Source organism: Coregonus clupeaformis, chromosome 6 (genome assembly GCF_020615455.1).
Source record: "Coregonus clupeaformis isolate EN_2021a chromosome 6, ASM2061545v1, whole genome shotgun sequence".
In the NCBI taxonomy this organism is placed as follows: Eukaryota; Metazoa; Chordata; class Actinopteri; order Salmoniformes; family Salmonidae; genus Coregonus; species Coregonus clupeaformis.
This window is the reverse complement of record NC_059197.1, coordinates 22,785,174-22,809,944: the sequence shown is the minus strand read 5'-3', so window position 1 is coordinate 22,809,944 and position 24,771 is coordinate 22,785,174. Positions and strand designations below refer to the sequence as shown.

The 24,771-nt window shown below is 42.9% G+C and overlaps 1 protein-coding gene across 2 annotated transcripts in view; it reads left to right on the top strand.

Annotated features, from left to right (window-relative positions):
* Positions 1–24,771, top strand: part of LOC121567993 (endothelial cell-selective adhesion molecule) — an 83,012-nt gene that overhangs the window by 56,545 nt on the left and 1,696 nt on the right. The window contains exons 2-7 of one of the 2 annotated variants that reach the window (XM_041878449.2): positions 10,066–10,211; positions 15,749–15,950; positions 16,307–16,462; positions 19,367–19,411; positions 24,249–24,371; positions 24,468–24,594. In XM_041878449.2, coding sequence (XP_041734383.1) covers positions 10,066–10,211; positions 15,749–15,950; positions 16,307–16,462; positions 19,367–19,411; positions 24,249–24,371; positions 24,468–24,594 — 799 coding nt within the window. The remainder of the gene's footprint in view (positions 1–10,065; positions 10,212–15,748; positions 15,951–16,306; positions 16,463–19,366; positions 19,412–24,248; positions 24,372–24,467; positions 24,595–24,771) is intronic. The other variant, XM_041878450.2, reaches the window with a different exon arrangement.

Below are 24,771 nucleotides of genomic sequence, written 5' to 3'. Positions count from 1 at the left end.
GAAATATTCATGTAAACAAAGATGAAAAGACAAGGCACTAAGCAAACAGGAGCAGCATCGTGCAAAGATTACAGAGGCCCATGAACTGCACTGGGCCCTAGTCCAAACACAGAGTTCTGACTGTTGGACAGCCTCAGTCCTGTAGAGTGGAACAGACAAATGACCCTCCAAAAGGCACCATAGTAGAATACCATCAGTCAAAACTGACCTCTGTCTTCAGCCTACAGGATCTCTCTTGATATGTGAAGGATGAAGGATTACTGTCTACTGTTATTAATTACTGTCTTAATTCAAGCCCTATCCACTATGTTCTACAACTCACTCTCTTTTATCAGTGTAAGTAGGTCATGGCTTATGGTCTATGACAGTGATCAATGGAGATATGAATATTAACCGTTGTAGTGGTCACGATCTGGTCGTTAATGATGATGCAACGGTCATGAGGTAATGGTCATTAGTGATCGAGGGGAAGCGCCTTTCCTTCACGTTGACTGGGCCTAACACTCTCTTATTTGGATTAGCCACAATGCATAATTCAAATCCAATCCATCTGCCTGTGTGTGTGGGGAATGGTGAATCTGGCACAGAGATTGATATAGGGAGGGGGACTGTGTCCTAGTGTGAGATTTGGAGAGTGGTCCTCTTTCAGTCCTATTTAGTGTTTAAAAGGACTGCTCTGGTTGATGGCCATCTATATAGAATAGCCCAATGTGGTTTCATAGCTTCATAGTCTCTGAAGCCATAGAGGGTTATTTCAACGTGGGCCAGCGGAATAATGTGTCCACTTTGGGGTGGCAAAGGTTTAATAGTCTTATCTTATTCTCCCCATTCTTATGAACAAATGTATATATGATACCCACTCCAAAAAAGTTGCTTTCTATGTTTTTCACACCTTTATATGTATGGGAGTCTATGATATGTTAAGTGACTGAAATGCATCAGAAAAGTATTGGAAAGTTCAGGAAAACATCAGGGAATAGTTATGTGTGTGTGTGTAGAGAAGATCTGCTTTGCTTTGAATTGTGGTGTTGTCACAGTCCCTTCTAACGTCTCATACGCGGCTGGTAGCTCTACCGTTCAAAAGGTGGAGCCAAATTTGTAGGAAGAAAACCAAAACCATTGACTCCATTTGTCGCAACCGCTAACCATGAACTAAGCAGCGCATTCAGTTGACTACAATTATTCTACACCATCGCAGCAGCACAAAAGATTCAGGGCTGACCCAAAAGCCCGGTCCTGGTGATGTCCCTGTAATGCTGTATTCCATTACCTTTTCCTCTCCTACAACCTCAATGCCTGTATCCAATCTCTCCAATGTACACGGTTAAAGATATGAAAAATAGTCAATCTAAAATCAGCTTAGCTGGTGAAATATTTTTTTCTCCCAGAAGTGCTCTTCCTTTTTTTTTTTTCTATTGATAAATTAATAATGTGATTTAGTGGTATTTGAGAGAGAGAGAGAGAGAGAGAGAGAGAGAGAGAGAGAGAGAGAGAGAGAGAGAGAGAGAGAGAGAGAGAGAGAGAGAGAGAGAGAGAGAGAGAGAGAGAGAGAGAGAGAGAGAGAGAGAGAGAGAGAGAGCCCATGTTTGCATGCAGAATCAATTTCAACACAATCAAAACTTTAGAGGGATTAAAGTTCCTGTGTTGATGGCATTCTCAAAATGCTTTAAAATAGCTGCAGAGATTACGCTAATGTAATCCAATTTAAAGGAGCCTCCTCCAAATATTTATTATTTAAGCACCATCTGTTTGAAGCCCCAGGGGTCAGCCACATACAGTATATGCACACAGTCTTCCACAAAGAGGGCTATCTCATTGTCCTACATCACTAACTGCCTCCGCACCATCCAGAACCCAACTCACCCCTCATATACCCTCCATATCCTCACTTTACCTTAATCCTCTTTTGACATAGCCAAACACAGGCTTAGCTTTGTGGACTGTGTACTGTCAGGACACGTTTCATAATGAAGCCTCATATTTTCCCATCGTTGAATGCCACTCAGTCTGAGATGTTACATCGGTCACGGCCTATTTATATACTGTAGCCCCCCTGCCACTCACTGTGCTGTCAGTCTCGTCTAGTCAGTGCCCTGTGAATCCTTCCCTCTCTTCTGTGAAGACCTTTAGCCCCTCCGGAGCGAGGTGCTGCAACTTTCACCAGCAGCTTCAGATTAGTGGTTCATTTGAAGGCTGTCTCAGTCAGCACAGGAAAGGAGAGAGAGATAGTGGGGGATGTGCTGTAGTTTGAACACAGGACCCTCGGGAGATCAAGACTATGGTGAAAAGAGAGATTATAGTGAAAGATAAGAGTGGTTCTGTTTAATGAGAGTTGGTTTATCTTCGGCCACGAGGCTTGAAGGCTGGAGGGTGGGAATGGTTGTGTGTTTCAGCAGGGGACTGGAATAATTTCATTGTTTTATAAGCAATTTTTATTTTTCAAGGAGCCTATGTTGTACTGGTGGTGTTTAAAATGTAGGGAATATTTGTTTGTTGTTTTTCATTGTGGATTTCAGGTGTTAAGCCTATATTTTAACATACTTGCTTGGATATAATTGAATTACTATCAAGGATTATTATGGGTTATTGATCATCTAAAGATGGAGGCACTAAACATTTTGCCTGGCTACCCATCCACATGGCTCCGGCCAAACGCCACGCCCACTAACATTTCTTCTCCACCATGAGTCTGGATTTGATCTCCTCCCCGACAACTTCTTGAACGCAAACACATTCAAACCGTTTTGATTGGTCCCTGAAACAGATGGGTTGGGCCAGACCCTGAACACACATGGGTAGAGCTGCATTTGGGAAGTAGTCATTGGCTTTGATACTCTAATTGGTTAGAGACGATCCAATCGCTGATGACTTGTTTTGTACAACTCCCCTCACTTTGACAGCAGAAAATGACTTCTATGATGGCAGTCTGGCGATAGGTAGAGCAGTGGAATTAAATTCAGTATGAGTCATCAGGCTACTAAACATTGGCCACTGATATCAAATTACTCCACTACATCCATGTGATTCTAGTCTGTTACTTAGTTGGTGATTCTCATGAAGATTTGCTGCCCCCTCTTGGCTGCTCATGGTAACTGACATGTTCTCAGTGTGCTCTTGTTTGAGCACCAGCTTGGTAGCCTTGTTTGACCATCCTGATGGATCAGGCCACCAGTTTGGCATGACCATTACAGTATTTGCTGAGATATTTTTTCCATCGATTTTAGAACTCTCCAAAAAGGCCCACCATACTAATGCCTGTCTGTCATACATTTTTGGGGAACAGATGAGTCTAGTTGTATTTCATAGGCAAGATTAATCTATTATTATTTTTATTTTTTTAACATACCCACATTGTTAATGTAATAACATGGTAGTTATTAAACCAGCCAGTTGACAGTTATGCCCTGCCTACATTCTGTTCTGCAGTGACAGCTTTTCAAGGGTTGATCTGTTGATAGATTTAGATTCATGATGATACACATATCCACACCTTCCAGTGTGTCTCATCTGTCTGCAGCAACATACAACCCAGATCGAGAGTGGAGACAGAGCCGGGAATTAGGGAAGATTTTCCTTCATTTAATAAACAATTTGAATGACACAGTTCAGAGGATAAACCTAGATCAAGAAGAAGCGGTAAGAATAGTCAAGGGAATATAGAGCATTATCGTGCATTAAGGTGTATCATTTAAAATAACCATTCCCATTCATCATCATTCTAATCTACAACACAGTCCAATACTCATTCGCATTAGGATACATTTACATAATTTAGCAGACGCTCTTATCCAGAGCGACTTACAAATTGGTGCATTCAACTTATGATAGCCAGCGGGACAACCAATTTTTTATTTTATTTTTTTGTGGGGGTGGGGGAAGAAGGATTACTTTATACTATTCCAGGTATTCCTTAAAGAGGTAGGGTTTCAAGTGTCTCCGGAAGGTGGTCAGGGACTCCGCTGTCCTATCGTCGTGGGGGAGCTTGTTCCACCATTGGGGTGCCAGAGCAGCGAATAGCTTTGACTGGGCTGAGCGGGAACTGTGCTTCCGTAGAGGTAGGGGAGCTAGCAGGTCAAAAGTGGATGAACGTAGTGCCCTCGTTTGGGTGTAGGGTCTGATCAGAGCCTGAAAGTAAGGAGGTGCCGTTCCCCTCACAGCTCTGTAGGCAAGCACCATGGTCTTGTAGTAGATGCGAGCCTCAACTGGAAGCCAGTGGAGTGTGCGGAGGAGCGGGGTGACATGAGAGAACTTGGGAAGGTTGAACACCAGACGGGCTGCAGCGTTCTGGATAAATTGTAGGGGTTTGATGGCACAGGCAGGGAGCCCAGCCAACAGCGAGTTGCAGTAATCCGGACGGGAGATGACAAGTGCCTGGATTAGGACCTGTGCCGCTTTCTGTGTAAGGTAGGGTCGTACTCTGCGAATGTTGTAGAGCATGAACCTGCAGGATCGGGTCACCGCTTTGATGTTAGCGGAGAACAACAGGGTGTCGTCCAGGGTCACGCCAAGGTTCTCTGGGAGGAGGACACAATGGAGTTGTCAACCGTGATGGCGAGATCATGGAGAGGGCAGTCCTTCCCCGGGAGGAAGAGCAGCTCGGTCTTGCCGGGGTTCAGCTTGAGGTGGTGATCCGACATCCACACTGATATGTCTGCCAGAGATGCGATTCGCCACCTGGTTATCAGAAGGGGGAAAGGAGAAAATTAATTGTGTGTCGTCTGCGTAGCAATGATAGGAGAGACCATGTGAGGATATGACAGAGCCAAGTGACTTGGTGTATAGAGAGAATAGGAGAGGGCCTAGAACTGAGCCCTGTGGGACACCAGTGGTGAGAGCACGTGGTGCGGAGACAGATTCTCGCCATGCCACCTGGTAGGAGCGACCTGTCAGGTAGGACGCAATCCAAGAGTGAGCAGCGCCGGAGATGCCCAACTCGGAGAGGGTGGAGAGGAGGATCTGATGGTTCACAGTATCAAAGGCAGCGGATAGGTCTAGAAGGATAAGAGCAGAGGAGAGAGAGTTAGCTTTACCAGTGCGGAGAGCCTCCGTGACACAGAGAAGAGCAGTCTCAGTTGAATGACCAGTCTTGAAACCTGACTGGTTTGGATCAAGAAGGTCATTCTGAGAGAGATAGCAGGAGAGTTGGCTAGAGACGGCACGCTCAAGAGTTTTGGAGAGAAAAGAAAGAAGGGATACTGATCTGTAGTTGTTGACACCGGAGGGATCGAGTGTAGGTTTTTTGAGGAGGGGTGCAACTCTCGCTCTCTTGAAGACGGAAGGGACATGACCGGCGGTCAAGGATGAGTTGATGAGCGAGGTGAGGTAAGGGAGAAGGTCTCCGGAAATGGTCTGGAGAAGAGAGGAGGGGATAGGGTCAAGCGGGCAGGTTGTTGGGCGGCCGGCCGTCACAAGTCGCAAGATTTCATCTGGAGAGAGAGGGGAGAAAGAAGTCAAAGCATAGGGTAGGGCAGTGTGAGCAGGACCAGCGGTGTCATTTGACTTAATAAATGAGGATCGGATGTCATCAACCTTCTTTTCAAAATGGTTGACGAAGTCATCCACAGAGAGGGAGGAGGGAGGGGGAGGAGGCGGAGGATTCAGCAGGGAGGAGAAGGTGGCAAAGAGCTTCCTAGGGTTAGAGGCAGAGGCTTGTATTATTATTATTATTATTATTATTATTATTATTATTATTATTATTATCCCCCAAAAGTCTATAGGGCTTAGACTTAGCTGCACATAGTTGTATAGAATTGTTCCAATAGGTATGTAGACTATGATGCTAAAAATTCAGGGTAATAAAATATCACTCTAAATTACTTTTTCCATAGTGACACAATCCATCATAATCTAATCACATCCTACATCTATTTTCCCATAGGAGGAAGAACAGTTATATATTCCTCATATTCCTATATACTCTTAGAATTTTTTGGGGGGTTCCATGTAGAGTCCTCTGGGGAAATTGTTCTACCTAGAATGCAAAAGGGTTCTACATGGAACCAAAAAGGGCTCTTAAAAGGGTTCTCCTATGGGGACAGCCGAAGAACCCTTTTAGGTTCTAGATAAAAGTGTGGCACTGCTCTTTTCGAACACACTCATCATTTCTCAGTAAAGATGACTTCCCACTAATGGAACAGCCCACCCCCCTCACCTTTTAAATCCTCCATCTCAAGCAGAAAAATGAGTTTTTATCCCTAACAGGATTAGAGAGACAAAGTGCAAGCAAAATCAGAAAAAACAATCCAAGGTTTATTATTTTGTGGAATAACACAATGGCTGATACAATGATGATGCATTAAACTCATGGATCATCCACTTACTTCAGTCAGTCTGACTGCATCAGCTGTGATTACTGTTTTTGCAAGTTGGACTTTAATTGGCGAAAGAGTGGACGTTGCATTCTCCATTGGCGCATTGGTTCTCATTTGCCTTTGGAATTTCTGTGGAACAACAATCTCTAATAAACTTGTAAGTTCAATGCAAGTTCAGGACATTAATCAAGTAGTTGTATTTAGGCCTATCCGTTTCTGTTAGTACACTTAAACAACACAATGTAACTCCAAGTCAATCACACTTCTGTGAAATCAAACTGTCCACTTAGGAAGCAACACTGATTGACAATACATTTCACATGCTGTTGTGCAAATGGAATAGACAACAGGTGGAAATTATAGGCAATTAGCAAGACACCCCCAATAAAGGACTGGTTTTGCAGGTGGTGACCACAGACTACTTCTTAGTTCCTATGCTTCCTGGCTGATGTTTTGGTCACTTTTGAATGCTGGCGGTGCTTTCACTCTAGTGGTAGCATGAGACGGAGTCTACAACCCACACAAGTGGCTCAGGTAGTGCAGCTCATCCAGGATGGCACATCAATGCGAGCTGTGGCAAGAAGGTTTGCTGTGTCTGTCAGCGGTGTCCAGAGCATGGAGGCGCTACCATGATACAGGCCAGTACATCAGGAGACGTGGAGGAGGCCGTAGGAGGGCAACAACCCAGCAGCAGGACTGCTACCTCCGGCTTTGTGCAAGGAGGAGCAGGAGGAGCACTGCCAGAGCCCTGCAAAATGACCTCCAGCAGGCCACAAATGTGCATGTGTCTGCTCAAACGGTCGGAAACAGACTCCATGAGGGTGGTATGAGGGCCCGACGTCCACAGGTGGGGGTTGTGCTTACAGCCCAACACCGTGCAGGACGTTTGGCATTTGCCAGAGAACACCAAGATTGGCAAATTCGCCACTGGCGCCCTGTGCTCTTCACAGATGAAAGCAGGTTCACACTGAGCACATGTGACAGACGTGACAGAGTCTGGAGACGCCGTGGAGAACGTTCTGCTGCCTGCAACATCCTCCAGTATGACCGGTTTGGCGGTGGGTCAGTCATGGTGTGGGGTGGCATTTCTTTGGGGGGCAGCACAGCCCTCCATGTGCTCGCCAGATTTTGTTGTCAGCACATTAAACTATGTAAGAAAAAAAGTATTTAATAAGATTATTTCATTCATTCAGATCTAGGATGTGTTATTTTAGTGTTCCCTTTATTTTTTTGAGCAGTGTATATGTTTAGAAAACCTATGCAGGTGAAGAGACTTGTCTGAGATGAGAAAACAGAAGTGATTTGAATATAACCAAAGCTGCAAATATGAGAATGAGAATCCAGTCATAGCAACAGCTAGCAGCGTAGACAATTGTCAAAGTAACCATGTGTTAGCCTACCTCAACTGTGTCCAGCCGAGCTGCTGTACTTGGGTCACGTGAAGCAAGAGTCAGAGTCAGGGTTGAAGGATTGAGCCAGGGATTGTTTAGGGATTAGTCAATAGGAGCTTCACTGCAGGAATTAAACAAGGGACACCATAGCAATGGGGTCACATGATACCAGGGGCAATAAGAAAGCATAGAGTCACTGCAATTATAAGCCCAGAACAACCTGCCAGCCCTGACGCCAGACAGATGCCCAGTTGCGCTCTGTCTCTGTCACTCTCTCGTTCTCGCTCTAATTCGCCCAGCTGAATACACTTTAATTCCAGAAAGAAAGTAACCGGTGTGCCGTCACACTGCAGCTGTTGAGCAGCCCCTAGCCTAGCCTAGCTAGATGTATGTGTGTGTACGGATTTGACCGTCTTGCTGAATGTGTGTGTGTGTGTGTGTGTGTGTGTGTGTGTTTGCATTTGCGTTTATGGGGACTGGGGGTTAAGACCCTCCCCTTATAGGGTTAGTGTTTTTGCGGACTAGGGATTTGAGACCCTCGTCACGCTGAGGGGGTTGTCTGTGTGTGTGTGGAGCGGGGTTATTCTGGGTGTGTGCGTGGGACCTAGCGCCAAGCTGGCAGAGGGCGAGGACTACGATTGCTGGGATCAGATGATCCATCTTCAGCTGACCAGCTCAGCAGACTGGCCGGCACCCTGTGAGTGAGCCTGCCCACCACCATACTCTAGTTCAATCTCTCTCCTCTTTTTTTTCTCCTTCTCTTATCTCTCTCATTCCATTCATTCAATTATCATCATCCGATCTTTCTCATTCCAACTCTCCATGCTCCTCTACTTCTCCTTTCCACCTTTATTTTATCACCTGCCTCTTCTTCCTCTACCTCTTTTCAATGCTTTGGTTGTAGGCTGCTGGATGATACTTTAGGTTTTATTGCTCTGCCTTATGTCTTTATGAAGTGTAGTTATATGGGTTATCTCTTGGCATATAGTCTTGATATTTTGTAGGAGATATGGGCTAGACCTGGTCATTAAATGTGAACTAGACAGTTCAATCAACTAAATGCTTGAGATTATTTTATGCATATCCAGATATTCCAATAATTTCTAATGCTTGACATTAGCAAATGTCTCTTTAGAAAGTTCAATCAACTCAAATGTTTGACTTTAGCTTATGTTTTTTGGGATATCCCAAATGGCTCAAACGCTCGAGGTAAGTTTATGAATGTATTTGTTTCTGAAAAGTCAATATAACTATGTTACAGTTCAAGTTTACTGCAAACAATTCAGGGTTGTCTGACTACACATACAGTAGGAACAAACAGAACTCTGGTAACCAAGTACAACATCCCAAATGTGGGTAAATTATTGATTTGTGAGATCTGTCATCTCCATTTTGGTCTGTCAGAACCTTTGTGGAGCCGAGTCTAGCTGAGTGTTGCCTAGGTTACGTAAAAGCCCTCTCAATCAGCTGTAGGGGATGACAGATCTTTATCCGCTATTAATCAAGGCACTGTCATTATTTTACTTTTTTCTAACGCGCTCCATTTTCCCCTTCCATTGATCTCATCTGGGCTTTGCAGGTTTACGTCTGGCCAGTGTTTGTAGTGTTAGGGTGATTACCAGTAGCAGTGTTGAATTATGATGGGTGAATACAAACAGATTGCAAGAGAGGGCTATGCAGATGTCAAGGAAGACCTAACTGTGGTTTTTGCTCCTGACCTCTTGACTTTCATGTGAAGCATGCTGTGACAAGTAGGACTGGCATAATTACCCGATGAAGACCATCATGAAAATAAAATGTATTTTAATTGTGGAATGAACAGCTGACTGAAGACGAGACGGCCAGGCATACAACGTGATGAAACTTTGTTGCTCCTTGCTGAAAACAAGCAAAGTGTTATAGCAATCGAGTCACCAGTTGTCTAGGCAACGCCCCCCTCCCTGCAGCAGTAGCACCTGCAGTCAGGAGCGGAGGAGATTCTTTTTTCGAACTGTTAGTACAGTGACCACAGTTATTTGGCTGACAATAACCGTCATCCAAAATTCCATGACCGTCACAGCCCTAGTGGCAATTGACATCATACTTGTATATAAAACTGAACTGACTAGATTGGAAGAGTTTTGTTGACTGCAATTCGCTCCCTACCCCTTCCTATAACCCTTCAATGTTGGCAGGTCTGTGGAAGCAATATGGTGGAAGCTTCACCACTAAATCGCTTATACCTATCCAGAGCCTTCACATCGGCAAACACTGAAGGGTTAGCGTGAAGGGGTTAGGGGTAGGGAGTGTATTGGAACCGGCTGTGCATTGGTGCTGTATCAGGTGAGTTTTAGTGACTGTATCTCTGTGTTTGCTGTGTCCAGGTGACTCCCAGCGGGTGGAGATGCCCAGGAGAGAGATGGAGGTGGTGAAGGGTCAGATGGTGGTCCTGCAGGCCTGGTACAGCCCCACATCTGATATCGGCAGGAACAGCGTCATCTGGAACTTCATGGCCAACGACTCCAAGCAGGTATGTAAGCCATCTCCTCTTCCTCAGACATCATGCATGGTTTCCACAGAAATGACTGTTGCTGGATCTTTTCTCATGAACTTTTCCCTGAAGTGTTATGTCCCTCTAGTTGGTGATTAGTTGGTGTGTGGTCTGAAGGAACAGACTAATGTTGAAGAAACTGTTGATGAACTGTTGAAGAAGCTGTTTGATTATTTCAGGGCTGGGAGTGGTTCGGGTTTTAGTTTGTTCTCCGAAGTACAGGACCAACCTCCCATTCTCATTAATCCAATCTCCTTCTAGTAATCCCAGATCTGGCCACATCTCACAGGCATTTTAGCTATTCAGCCATGCGGCAGGTAGCCTAGTGGTTAGAGATGCGAGCCAGCAACCGGAAGGTTGTCCGACTGGAAAAAGCTGGCGGGAAGTGAGCTAGCAACCAGAGAGTTGCTGGTATCAAATCCTGGAAGCAATTGCCTGCCGTTGTGCCCTTGAGCAAGGCATTTAACCCCCTACGACAACAGGTGCCCAGTGTGGCAGCCCCCTGCACCGCTCCAAAACCTGTATGTCTTGTCTTTTGGAGGACTAGAAAGTCATCTTAATCTTAATGGCATGTACAGTGCCTATAGAAAGTATACACCCCCTTGAACTTTTTTCACATTTTGCTACCTTCTAAAATCTAAAAAGGGATTCAATTAGATGTCTTTCCTATACATCCAGACAACATACTCCACATTTTCAAAGTGAAAGAAAGTTATAGAAAATTTTTCAAATTAAGAAAAACCCCCACTGAAATATCATAATTGGATAAGTCTCCACCACCCTGAGTTAATACTTGGTGGAAGCACCTTTGGCAGCCATTACAGTGAGGGGGAAAAGTATTTGATCCCCTGCTGATTTTGTACGTTTGCCCACTGACAAAGAAATGATCAGTCTATAATTTTAATGGTAGGTTTATTTTAACAGTGAGAGACAGAATAACAACAAAAAAATCCAGAAAAACACGTCAAAAATGTTATAAATTGATATGCATTTTAATGAGGGAAATAAGTATTTGACCCCCTCTCAATCAGAAAGATGTCTGGCTCCCAGGTGTCTTTTATACAGGTAACGAGCTGAGATTAGGAGCACACTCTTAAAGGGAGTGCTATTAATGTCAGTTTGTTACCACCTGTATAAAAGACACCTGTCCACAGAAGCAATCAATCAGATTCCAAACTCTCCACCATGGCCAAGACCAAAGAGCTCTCCAAGGATGTCAGGGACAAGATTGTAGACCTACACAAGGCTGGAATGGGCTACAAGACCATTGCCAAGCAGCTTGGTGAGAAGGTGACAACAGTTGGTGCAATTATTCGCAAATGGAAGAAACACAAAATAACTGTCAATCTCCCTCGGCCTGGGGCTCCATGCAAATCCTCACCTCGTGGAGTTGCAATGATAATGAGAACGGTGAGGAATCAGCCCAGAACTACACGGGAGGATCTTGTCAATGATCTCAAGGCAGCTGTGACCATAGTCACAGGACTGAAATCCTGCAGCGCCCGCAAGGTCCCCCTGCTCAAGAAAGCACATATACATGCCCGTCTGAAGTTTGCCAATGAACGTCTGAATGATTCAGAGGAGAACTGGGTGAAAGTGTTGTGGTCAGATGAGACCAAAATTGAGCTCTTTGGCATCAACTCAACTCGCCGTGTTTGGAGGAGGAGGAATGCTGCCTATGACCCCAAGAACACCATCCCCACCGTCAAACATGGAGGTGGAAACATTATGCTTTGGGGGTGTTTTTCTGCTAAGGGGACAGGACAACTTCACTGCATCAAAGGGACGATGGACGGGCCATGTACCGTCAAATCTTGGGTGAGAACCTCCTTCCCTCAGCCAGGGAATTGAAAATGGGTCGTGGATGGGTATTCCAGCATGACAATTACCCAAAACACACGGCCAAGGCAACAAAGGAGTGGCTCAAGAAGAAGCACATTAAGGTCCTGGAGTGGCCTAGCCAGTCTCCAGACCTTAATCCCATAGAAAATCTGTGGAGGGAGCTGAAGGTTCGAGTTGCCAAACGTCAGCCTCGAAACCTTAATGACTTGGAGAAGATCTGCAAAGAGGAGTGGGACAAAATCCCTCTTGAGATGTGTGCAAACCTGGTGGCCAGCTACAAAGGTTTTGCCACCAAGTACTAAGTCATGTTTTGCAGCGGGGTCAAATCCTTATTTCCCTCATTAAAATCCAAATCAATTTCAAAAAAAATTTACATGCGTTTTTCTGGATATTTTTGTTATTATTCTGTCTCTCACTGTTCAAATAAACCTACCATAAAAATTATAGACTGATCATTTCTTTGTCAGTGGGCAAACGTACAAAATCAGCAGGGGATCAAATACTTTTTTCCCTCACTGTACATCTGTGAATCATTTCCATTAAGATTCTACTAAATTTGCACAACTCTTAGGGTTACATATCCATTGTTTTAGTCAAAATGGCTCAGTAAATTTGGTTGGATCATTGATGGACAGTGATATAATATATAACTTATATTATAAACCTTGTCTCTGCCGGTGACAAGCATACTCATAACATGATGCTGCCACCACAATACAAAGTGAAAAGAAAGAAACCTGTGTTAAAAAATCCACTCCAAATCATCCATTATTTTTGCAACAAGGCTGTTAAGTAATACTGCAAGACAACACGGCAAATACATTTACTTTTTGGCCTAAATTAAAAACTACAGGGTTGGGTCAAATCCAATACAACACAACACATAGAGAGGGTTTCACTATTTTCAACTATTGTGGTGGCAGCATCATGTTATGGGTATGCTTGTCATCGGCAGGGACTGGAGAGTTTGTCAGGATCAAAATAAATATCAAAGGAGCAAAGCCCAGGTAAAGAGTTAAAGGAAAACCCACCTCAGTCTTCTGAAAACCTAACCATGGGATAGTTTTTTGTTTTTCAGCGAGACAATGACACAAATGTTTATGCCAAAGACACAACAGAATGACTTGCCAAGAGATGTTGAGTTTTCCTGGGTGGTCTAGTCTCAGTCCTGACTTAAATCTGCTTAAACCCAGAGACAAGGTTGAAATATCACTGTCTATCAATGATCCCCAACCAAATGTACTGAGCCTGAGCAATTTTGACTAAAACAATGGATATATTTTGCCCTAAGAGTTGTGCAAAGTTGGTAGAGTCTTAGTTACATTTTACATTTTAGTCATTTAGCAGACACTCTTATCCAGAGCGACTTACAGTTATTGAGTGCATACATTTTCATACTGGCCCCCCGTGGGAATCAAACCCACAACCCTGGCGTTGCAAAACGGCATGCTCTACCAACTGAGCTACACGGGACTGAAAATGATTCACAGCTGTAATGGCTGCCAAAGGTGCTTCCACCAGGGGAGTGGAGCCTTATCCAATGATGTTTTTTTTTCTTTTTTTTTCTTGAATGTTCTATAACTTTCTTTCACTTTGAAAACGTGGAGTAGGTTGTGTAGATCAAAAAAAAATAAAAAAAATAATAAGCAATTTCATTTACTTTATAAATTTCATTTTAAGGCAGCAAAATGTGAAAAAAGCTCAAGTGGGTGTAGACTTTCTATAGGCACTTGTCACGAACCGGCTCAAGTTCGTAACAAAAGGGAGACACGTGGAGACAAGGAATACCCAAAATATATATTTATTAGCTAAAGTAAACTAAATCAAATAACAATGGTGTGTGTAATCAGTAATCAGTAGTGTAAGTGAGTGTTTGCAGGCATAAATGTAATAATGCAAAGTGTTGAAAGGTGCCAAAGCAAACAACCAAAAAAAAGGCCACAAAAATACCACAACCAAAGTCAAAGTATCTGCCTGGAGAGAGTCTCCTCAATGAATGTGGAAGAGGTCCATTTATGCTGGGACACACCCGGCCCAGGTGTTTCCCATGTAGCTGACGACCCTCCCAACTCCACCCACCGGCATCCTAATAAGGAAACAAGAGCAAATAGATAATACGGCAGACAGAGTGGGAGGGTCGTCACACACTGTACATACATAGAGCAACTGTTATACACATTACAGACAACAAAAGAAGCTACTTCACTTCACATGCTAGAATATGTCAAGCTGAACAGCTCAACACGGAACAATGCACTGGTTGTAGACTACATAGTTGAAAGCTGTCAGAAGATTAATATTTTTATTTTGTGATTAAATTTGAGTTCTCACACAACATAAAACATTTTTTAATAAAGAAGATTAATAGTTCAGAGTTGGTTGGTTTGCCTCTAATCTCGTCCACCAGCCGGCTCTTTCTCTGTCGAACCGTCTGGTTTCACAGCACCTCAGTCCATCACCATCTAGCAGAACCCATAGAACCTCCCCCTACGTTGTGGAATTCAAAGCGCGAGCAGCTTAAGTGATTTAAACAATCGAAAAATCTGAAAGTACGCATCTTAGAAATAGTTTTCACATATAAACGTTATATGCCCAAACTCCGAATCAATTGGGCTTCCCAAAAATAATATGGTCAACGTGATAGAACATTAATTTTGAAAAGGCTATTTTATAGTCCTATCTACCCGCCTCGATTTTAACCACACCCCTTTCAAGTCCCACTTTGTGGCACAGTGTTACCAGGCTCTATGTGCCAGAAATTTGAGTCTGGGGACGAGATTAGTTTATCTCCACCTTTAGAGTTTAGCCTAAGCATGTAGTTTTGTGAGACTGTGTATTAGGATTATTCTCAACAACCATCCTGATGGCTCTTTTAGTTTTATAGATACAGACAAAATATGTGGTAACCAGTGGAGCTCTGCTGAGGGGAGAACGGCTCCATAATAAAGTCTGGAACGGAGCCAATGGAATGGCATCAAACCATGTGTTCCAGCCATTACCACGAGCCCGTCCTCCCCAATTAAGGCGCCACCAACCTCCTGTGGTGGTAACCATATGTCACTAACGGTGTGGGTGTGTTGCATGTATGTCCTGTATGTTTATAAAAACCTCTGGATGTGTGTGTGCGTGGCTTCTTCTGTGATTACGATAATCTCAGTAGTTTCACTGGCCATGCATGGCCTGTGAGCTTATCTCTAACAGAAAATCAGTCAAAAAATTCAAACTCCACCATCTGCACATACATATCAGGATTATCTTTATGAAGGACTTTGACTTCTGTTATATGGTACATTTGTGTGGCTATGTAAACTGTCTATAGATAGCACCGAAAATCGTATTTCAGCTCAATATCAGTATTGTATATTTAGAGAACCGGTATTTCTATAGTTACTTGCATTGGTTTTCATTACAACAAATCCTCTCGTGCAGTGTTGCAAAAATGCTAGTCTCTCTCCTTGACAAGCAACACAAATGTTGGCTTGAAAAAGGCTAACAATATGTAGAGTTTAGATACAGTATACCGGCGCTACTAGAAGGCTTCTATGGAATAGAGTGCTCATCCGGGTAAAATCATATCATTGCTGACAGTACATTTGGTTCCTGAATTGCAATAGGGAACACAATCTACCGTTGTGTTCCCTATTGTAAAGTATTTCCCCTGTCTGTCTGTGCAGGTAATCTCCTACAGTAACGGTGAGCCAGGGATAGGTAGTCATGAGTTCAGGAAGCGTGTTGGGTTCAGCCTGTCCATGCCCTCGGCCAATCTCTCCATCTACATCAACAACACCCAGGAATCAGACTCAGGACGATACCTCTGCAATGTCATCATCCCTGGAGCCCCCGGACTCTCTGGAGAAATGCGCCTTAATGTCAAAGGTACCAACCGGACCGGACGCCTTGATTCTGGCACTTTTCAAAAATACTTTTTTTTTGGGCCAACCCTCAGAGATGGAGTCACAAAAGTGTAAACTATACTGCAGTTTGTACATATGCACTGGGCTGTCTCTATAATATTTTCCTACAGCTTCAACAGAGTGAGTGTTGGCACATTTCCTTTACCTTGTGCAGTGTGGCCAGCATTCTTGGAAATACAGTACCCTGTTCAATTGAAATGGATTAATACGATACTTCAGGAGGTCAATTGGGGGTCAATTGTAGTAGAACAAATCATTTTATTTGTTTCTCTCATAGCTCTTCTGTTTCTAACTGTGTGTTCTCTCTTACTCTCTGAGTCCCTCCCTCGCCTCCTGTGTGCACGATGACTGGGTCATCTGTGTTGAACGGCAACGTGACACTGAGCTGTAAGTCCAGCTCGGGCAAACCCATCCCTCAGTACAAATGGACCAAGAATGCTCCCATGTCAGAGGTCTTCTTTTCCCCCATGCAGAGTGAGTACTCCTTTATATCTCTACCAATAATGTTAGCCAATCACATGACCTCTCTACCTCAGTTAAGTTTTATCATAATACTGAGTAGTCCCCATCAGAATAGATTGAATCCTTATTGAATATACACTGAGAGTACAAAACATTAGGAACACCTTCCTAATATTGAGTTGCATCCCCTTTTGCCCTCAGAAAAGCCTCAATTCGTTGGGGCATGGACTCTACAAGGTGTCAAGTGTTCCACAGGGATGCTGGCCCATGTTGACTCCAATGCTTCCCACAGTTGTGTCAAGTTGGCTGGATGTCCTTTGGGTGGTGGACCATTCTTGATGCACACGGGAAACTGTTGAGCATGAAAAACCCAGCAGCATTGCAGTTCTTCACACACTCAAACCGGTGCGCCGGGCATACCCTGTTCAAAGGCACTTCAATCTTTTGTCTTGCCCATTCACCCTCTGAATGGCACACATACAGAATCCATGTCTCAATTGTCTCAGGTGACATCAATAAGGGATCATAGCTTTCACCTGTATTCACCTTGTCATGGAAAGAGTTCCTAATGTTTTGTACACTCAGTGTATGTACTGTATGATATAAGGATTACAAAGGATAGCTCATCTCCATCCATCACCGATGTATAGCACTAACCCATGTGATGCAGAGTAGCCACTACTAACCAGCACTGAAAACACCTGCCACTACTGTGGATGGGTGCAATGTCATTTTAGCCAATGCAATCTGTCAAATTGTCCTCTTCACAGCAGCTCCATATGGGTTATTGTAGTAAGGAGCCCAGCCTGTCACTAAGTTTGTCAAAATGAGAGCTAAAATAGATAAATTGATAGGCTCTTCAAGTAATACCTAGCTTCTAAATAGCCATTGACATAAGATGGAGATAATGAATTGGAGATAATGAATAACAAATATATAGTTTCAGATAGGCAGCCTATAATTCTGATATTTTTCCACTAATTGGTCTTTTGACCAATCAGATTAGCTCCTTTGCCAATAGAATTAGAATTGGGCTGCCTGTGTAAACGTAGCTATAGTAGCATACTGATCATCCATGTTCTTACTGGTAGATCTGTTCAGAAAACCCATTCAGGGTGAATTCTCCCATCTAGTGTTATCTCTCCTAACCTTCTCCTCTGGAATGTATTGCCAGGGGTTCACTTGTTAACTCTGTGAGTCGGGCTAAATGTTGAGGACAAATGTGTGGTGTGTTGGCGCCTGGCGGTGGGATTGCAGATCCTAATTTCTCTCTTTTTTTCTTTCCGGAGACTGAGTTTTTTCTTTGAAATGCCATAACATGCATCACTTAATCCACTTTAAAGACTGGGAAACACGACGTACACACTGCATGCTCATGTCAGACTTGTAGAGGTTTATTTCTCTTACTATACTGCACATATGCCTTTTATATTGTATTATTTTGTGAGGAGTTGTGGAAATACAGTGGAAACAATTATTGTGAAAGCACCAGCTGTTTCTGAGCAATAATGAGGCTTACACTGATTGACCAAGTATTGGAATAGCTCCTCTGATCTCTGATCCCCTCGCTTCTTCTATAGATTACCCAACTAATAATACACTTGATCTGTTTCACTGCCTGATTGACGCAATATGTGGGTTTGAATGCACCACCAAACACACATCGACAAACCTGCATAATCTCTAGGAGTTGAAAACACTCTGATCCTCTGTATTTTTCTTTTTGACCTGGCATATGCTCTCTGTGACATTGAGCCTCCACCCCTGTGCTCTACTGGCATTTTAAAGGCCACTACTTTCGACTGAGCGTAAGGGCTTGGTATTATCAAACTCAAGTGTTAATTTTGATTGTTTTGGTCCAGCTGCAGCAGTCGGCTAATTATTTTCTGCTACTAACAGATTTGGCAAGTTTCAGTTGTTTATGGTAGTAACTTTGTCAGTGGTGGCACATTGCCTAGCCTAAATTGCCCGTATGCCCATGGAACAAGATATGTGATTTACAACACCATGTGAGTTGATCCTACCTAGAAACATTGAAGTTGTTTATATAAAAAATAGTCTGCTTATTTTAATTTCATTTTATTAAAAACCAAGCTTATGTAAATAATATCGTTCGTAATGCTATATCAACCTAACTGCAAATGTAATCTTGCTTATTGAACATTTGGCATGTCCATGCATGGCTCGCACATGATGCAATGCAATTTAGCCTAATGTAGCCTATATAAGGTATTTTCTGCTTACGAAAGTGCTGTGTAAGATAAAGATTCCATATTGAAGCCAATTACCTACTTACAATGTAGACTGCATACATTTCCATCATATTTAGAAAAAAAACTAGATACATTTTTACGATTGCTATTAGGGCCTATAAGGTCACTGTTGGTTTTTTAAAAAAAAACTGTACTCCACAAATCACAATGGACTAAGACGAACATTCATGCCCTCCCACTGAATTAGAGTTCATGACAACACACAACGTCAAAGACTGTGCATGACTTGAAGCCACCACAAATTAGCTATTGAGTGGTCAAGCCCTCGCCACACCTACAACTTATTCATTCATCAAAAGCCAGCCCTTTTACGACAACTCCAAGTATTTCGTCCCGCCGGGAAAATAGCAACAATATTTCTGACACACCCCATGAGCTATTTTGGTTTGTCAAAATAGCGAGCTTCCCTCAATCAATCATGTCTCTCGCTTAATTCTAAGAAGCTGTGTTTCTGTTGTTCCCGGTCTCTACTTCTCTCCTGCCTCTGTCTCATCACTCTTTTCTTGCAGACTTTTGCAGCTATCAACTCCCTTGTAGGGGCTAGGGGTTGATGTCTTGCTTCCCTACTTAATCACTCTCTCTGCACCAGCCTTTCTTCTCTCGGTCACTCTCTCTGCCACTTTTCTCTCCTGCATGACCACAGAATGGAGAGCCTGCCCCTCGCCCTTGCTTGTTCTAGGGTTCATGGGTAAGGGTTTCACACATACACCCCCTAGCACACAGAAGCCTGTAGAGCCCCACAGCCTATATAATATTACAGCTCGCCAGTTTGTAGTCCTAAAAATGGGAAATGAGTTACCTCTGATTCGTTCAGCCATTCCTATGGGGGAAATTAATGGGGAAAGAATTAGGTTTTGGGATAAATTATAAATATAAGGTCTGAGGTTAACACAGGCATAGGAGATCTTATATGTTTTGTTCTATGCGATAATATCAGTCAGTTAACATGACCTTTATGAATTATGAAGCCTTTATGTGCAATAAGTGCTTGTTTTGATTACATACAGTGGGGAAAAAAGTATTTAGTCAGACACCAATTGTGCAAGTTCTCCCACTTAAAAAGATGAGAGAGGCCTGTAATTTTCATCATAGGTACACGTCAACTATGACAGACAAAATGAGGAAAAGAAATCCAGAAAATCACATTGTAGGATTTTTAATGAATTTATTTGCAAATTATGGTGGAAAATAAGTATTTGGTCAATAACAAAAGTTTCTCAATACTTTGTTATATTCCCTTTGTTGGCAATGACACAGGTCAAACGTTTTCTGTAAGTCTTCACAAGGTTTTCACACACTGTTGCTGGTATTTTGGCCCATTCCTCCATGCAGATCTCCTCTAGAGCAGTGATGTTTTGGGGCTGTCGCTGGGCAACACGGACTTTCAACTCCCCTCCAAAGATTTTCTATGGGGTTGAGATCTGGAGACTGGCTAGGCCACTCCAGGACCTTGAAATGCTTCTTACGAAGCCACTCCTTCGTTGCCCGGGCAGTGTGTTTGGGATCATTGTCATGCTGAAAGACCCAGCCACGTTTCATCTTCAATGCCCTTGCTGATGGAAGGAGGTTTTCACTCAAAATCTCACGATACATGGCCCCATTCATTCATTCTTTCTTTTACACGGATCAGTCGTCCTGGTCCCTTTGCAGAAAAACAGCCCCAAAGCATGATGTTTCCACCTCCATGCTTCACAGTAGGTATGGTGTTCTTTGGATGCAACTCAGCATTCTTTGTCCTCCAAACACGACAAGTTTAGTTTTTACCAAAAAGTTCTATTTTGGTTTCATCTGACCATATGACATTCTCCCAATCCTCTTCTGGATCATTCAAATGCACTCTAGCAAACTTCAGACGGGCCTGGACATGTACTGGCTTAAGCAGGGGGACACGTCTGGCACTGCAGGATTTGAGTCCCTGGCGGCGTAGTGTGTTACTGATGGTAGGCTTTGTTACTTTGGTCCCAGCTCTCTGCAGGTCATTCACTAGGTCCCCCCGTGTGGTTCTGGGATTTTTGCTCACCGTTCTTGTGATCATTTTGACCCCACGGGGTGAGATCTTGCGTGGAGCCCCAGATCGAGGGAGATTATCAGTGGTCTTGTATGTCTTCCATTTCCTAATAATTGCTCCCACAGTTGATTTCTTCAAACCAAGCTGCTTACCTATTGCAGATTCAGTATTCCCAGCCTGGTGCAGGTCTACAATTTTTTGTTTCTGGTGTCCTTTGACAGCTCTTTGGTCTTGGCCATAGTGGAGTTTTGAGTGTGACTGTTTGAGGTTGTGGACAGGTGTCTTTTATACTGATAACAAGTTCAAACAGGTGCCATTAATACAAGGAACGAGTGAAGGGCAGAGGAGCCTCTTAAAGAAGAAGTTACAGGTCTGTGAGAGCCAGAAATCTTGCTTGTTTGTAGGTGACCAAATACTTATTTTCCACCATAATTTGCAAATAAATTCATTAAAAATCCTACAATGTGATTTTCTGGATTTTTTTCTTCTCAATTTGTCTGTCATAGTTGACGTGTACCTATGATGAAAATTACAGGCCTCTCTCATCTTTTTAAGTGGGAGAACTTTCACAATTGGTGGCTGACTAAATACTTTTTTTCCCCACTGTAAATGCTTCAACGTTCACAAACGTGGTGTTAGCTGTGTTTACCACAGACCTTAGTTTTGCTGTTTATCCCAAAAAAAAAAAAAAAAAAAAAACATTCATCCCCCATAGGCTTTGGCCAATGAGCCATGGTGGAGTTTGTGCCTACAAAAAGACGCCATTGCTATTGCTCTCTATAATCTCACTGGTGTCACCCCATCCCCCCTGACCCCCCACTGGACAGACACAGCTGTAAAGTTGAACCTTTAGAAGAATTGTATGTTATTCATCCAAAAGCATGTCTTTGTTAATCCTCACCAATGACTTTGCCTTGTATACATCTGCATTGCCTTTATAAACTCAGTCGATCTGAGATGACATGTCTTTTTTTCCTTTGGTAATGATCAACTGATACGAGCCCTTGGCCCTTAGCCATTTGGCCTGGCCAGAAGATGAAACTACTTCATAACATAGCAACCACTATGCTGTAGGTTAACCTCTTCATAATATGCTCAAATAACACAATATAAAAGTATGAAAATCCACAGTAATCAATATGCAAAAATAAATGGTAAATTACTGTAAAGGCAACAATAGTCAAGTGGTGAAGGTAAAGGTAGGCTACATATCAAGGCCAGAGATAAAGACAAAGCCTTGACTTTCTCACAATGGCTTTCATTGGTCCTTTGCATCAAATGACAGACATTCAATGATTAAATCAAAACTAAGATTGCAAGGTGCAATTTGCTGCATTTGCTGAGGTCATTGAGTTTTGATTTAATCCATAATAAGTGTTTCGTTTTTGTGTTGTACATAGACTAAGATTGTTTCTTAACATTCTGAATATGTATGAAACATGAGAAGGTGCACAATTAACAATTGTCACAAATACTGTCAGTTTGTTTGTGTGTTCTTGCATTCTTGGATCTTTCCTGTAGAAATGTTGGTGATAGTCACTTGCTACTGTAGTTAATTAGTACTGTAGTCAGTATTACTGTAGTTATTTCATGGTTTGATTTCAGTGTATTTTGATCAGTACAATACTTTCTTGCTATATAGAGATTGGTGATGTCAGATCACCTACATGTCTGTCTTTGGATCTTGATTGCAGTGCAATTTTGAGAATCTGCCATGTTTAAGAATGAGCTGATCTGTCGTTAATCTAAAGCAATTATGTCTGGTTCCTCTCGTCTGAGTTACTAATGGCAGGTGCTTATTGAACACACCTACAGGCACATCCATCTGGCACACCAAATCACTGTCAGGCCAAGTACTTAGTATAGTTGTATTGAATCCTCATTACCGCAAATTATATCTCCCCAAGAGGCATTGTTTACTCTGGAATGGAAAGTATGAGTTAGCAGTAGCACCGTTGCGATGTGGAGTCTGTGTGCTTTGCTTGCTTAATGATTTGCCCCCACCCTCCCAGAGAGAACAGCAGATGGTGCATGCTAAGGTTATCAAACAAGAATCCCAGCCAGTAGTTCACTCCTAGACTTTGGGACAGGGAAAAACAGCTGTTTGTCGCAATGAAAATTTAGGACAGAGGACATCGTACACCATAGTTTATTTATAGGACTTTCTAGTCTGGTTATTAGTAAAGGTACTGACATCATATTGTGAACTTTAGCTTCTCTACTTGAGCTGAGCTGGTTGAGTCACTGGGTTGCTTTGATTCTCCATTTATGAAATTCATCAGGATATATATATTTGTTTTCCCCCTTGATCCTTTATATTGGTATATATGGGTGGAGGCTCCAGCCACCCAAGTCGGACTGTTCTCTCTGCTACTGCACGGCAAGCGGTACCGATGCACCAAGTCTGGAACCAACAGGACCCTGAACAGCTACCACCCCCAAGCCATAAGACTGCTAAATAGTTAACCAAATAGCATTGACCCCACTTTGCACTAACTCTTTTGACTCATCACATATTCTGCTGCTACTGCTTATTATATATCCTGTTGCCTAGTCACTTTACCCCTACCTATATGTACGTATATACCTCAATTACCGCATACCCCTGCACATTGACTCGGTACTGGTACCCTGTGTAATAAGTTATCGTTACTCATTGTGTATTTATTCCTCGTTATCTTTCTATGATTTATCTATTTTTCTCTCTGCATTGTTGGAAAGGGCAAGTAAGTAAGCATTTCACTGTTAGTCTACACCTGTTGTTTATGACGCATGTGACAAATAACATTTGATTTGATTTGTAAACACATCTGATGAAAATATTCTCTCATGTGACGTTTCCAATCGGATTTTGAGAGGATTTGCTTGGTAAGAGCTGCCCCTCGTGTTTATTATTCTCTAGTATCCCCGGTGTTACATACTTAGAATAGAGCATCCCCACGCCAGCTATGACAAGTGGATCACAACAACTAGGATTATGTAAACTGAGGAAGTCCAGCTGTGAAAAGCCACAGGTTCTGATTCATCATTGTGGAGATTCCTTGTCCGGTGTTTAACCATTTGCTAGTGATGTCTCTCCATATAACCTCATTATTTATGCCCGGGACAGAAAGGAGTGATATCATCAAAGAGGATCTGTACTGGTATAAAGAAAACCAACAGCCCATCCCACTGGGCACATACTGGTTGAATCAACATTGTTTCCACGTCATGTTGAACCAACGTGGAATAGACATTGAATTGACGATGTGCCCAGTGGGATGTGACTCCCTGGGACCAGGTACCCCTCAATACTTATAGCTTCGGAACCAAGAGAGTATTGTACTTAGTAGAGTGTGTAGTCTAATTATGTTTGTGTACATACTGTAGCTACCCTTGTGTTACCTAGTGTAACTGTCTACATTACTGTAGAAGGAGATTTCGTATGAAAGGTATATAACATTCTGTGCACTGTACATCATAAACATGTTCATGTACTGTAGAGGCAAGAGTGTGTAACACTGTCTTTCTCTTTCAGATGAGAGGCAAGGCACCCTCAGGCTGAGTAACCTCACTAAGAGCATGTCAGGGAAATATGTGTGCCGAGCTAGCAACACTGCCGGCTCTGACACTTGCTCTATCAACCTGGAGGTCTTCACCTGTACGTATAGCAAAGGAACACACACAATTTCATACTAGTATATACAGACTGCTCTTGTTTCCTGTTTGAATCCTCTCTGTGTGTCCTCTTCCACAGCCTCTAATGCTGGAACCATTGTTGCTGCTACTCTGGGGTCCATCGTGGGACTGGTAGCCATCATACTCTTCCTCATCTTCATACTGAGGAGGAGAGACCACGAAGAGGAGATGGCCAATGATATCAAGTGAGATTTTGTCTGTGTTCGTTATCTGAAAAAAGGGTGCAGTTGTTAAACGTCACGGGATGTATAACTAATAGTACTCTACCATGGATGATGCAGGTGTTCTAATTCGGTTTCTGCAGGTTGGTGGTTGGAGGATGTGTGTAACATGTGATATGATCTTAGTTGGTGGTTTCTCAT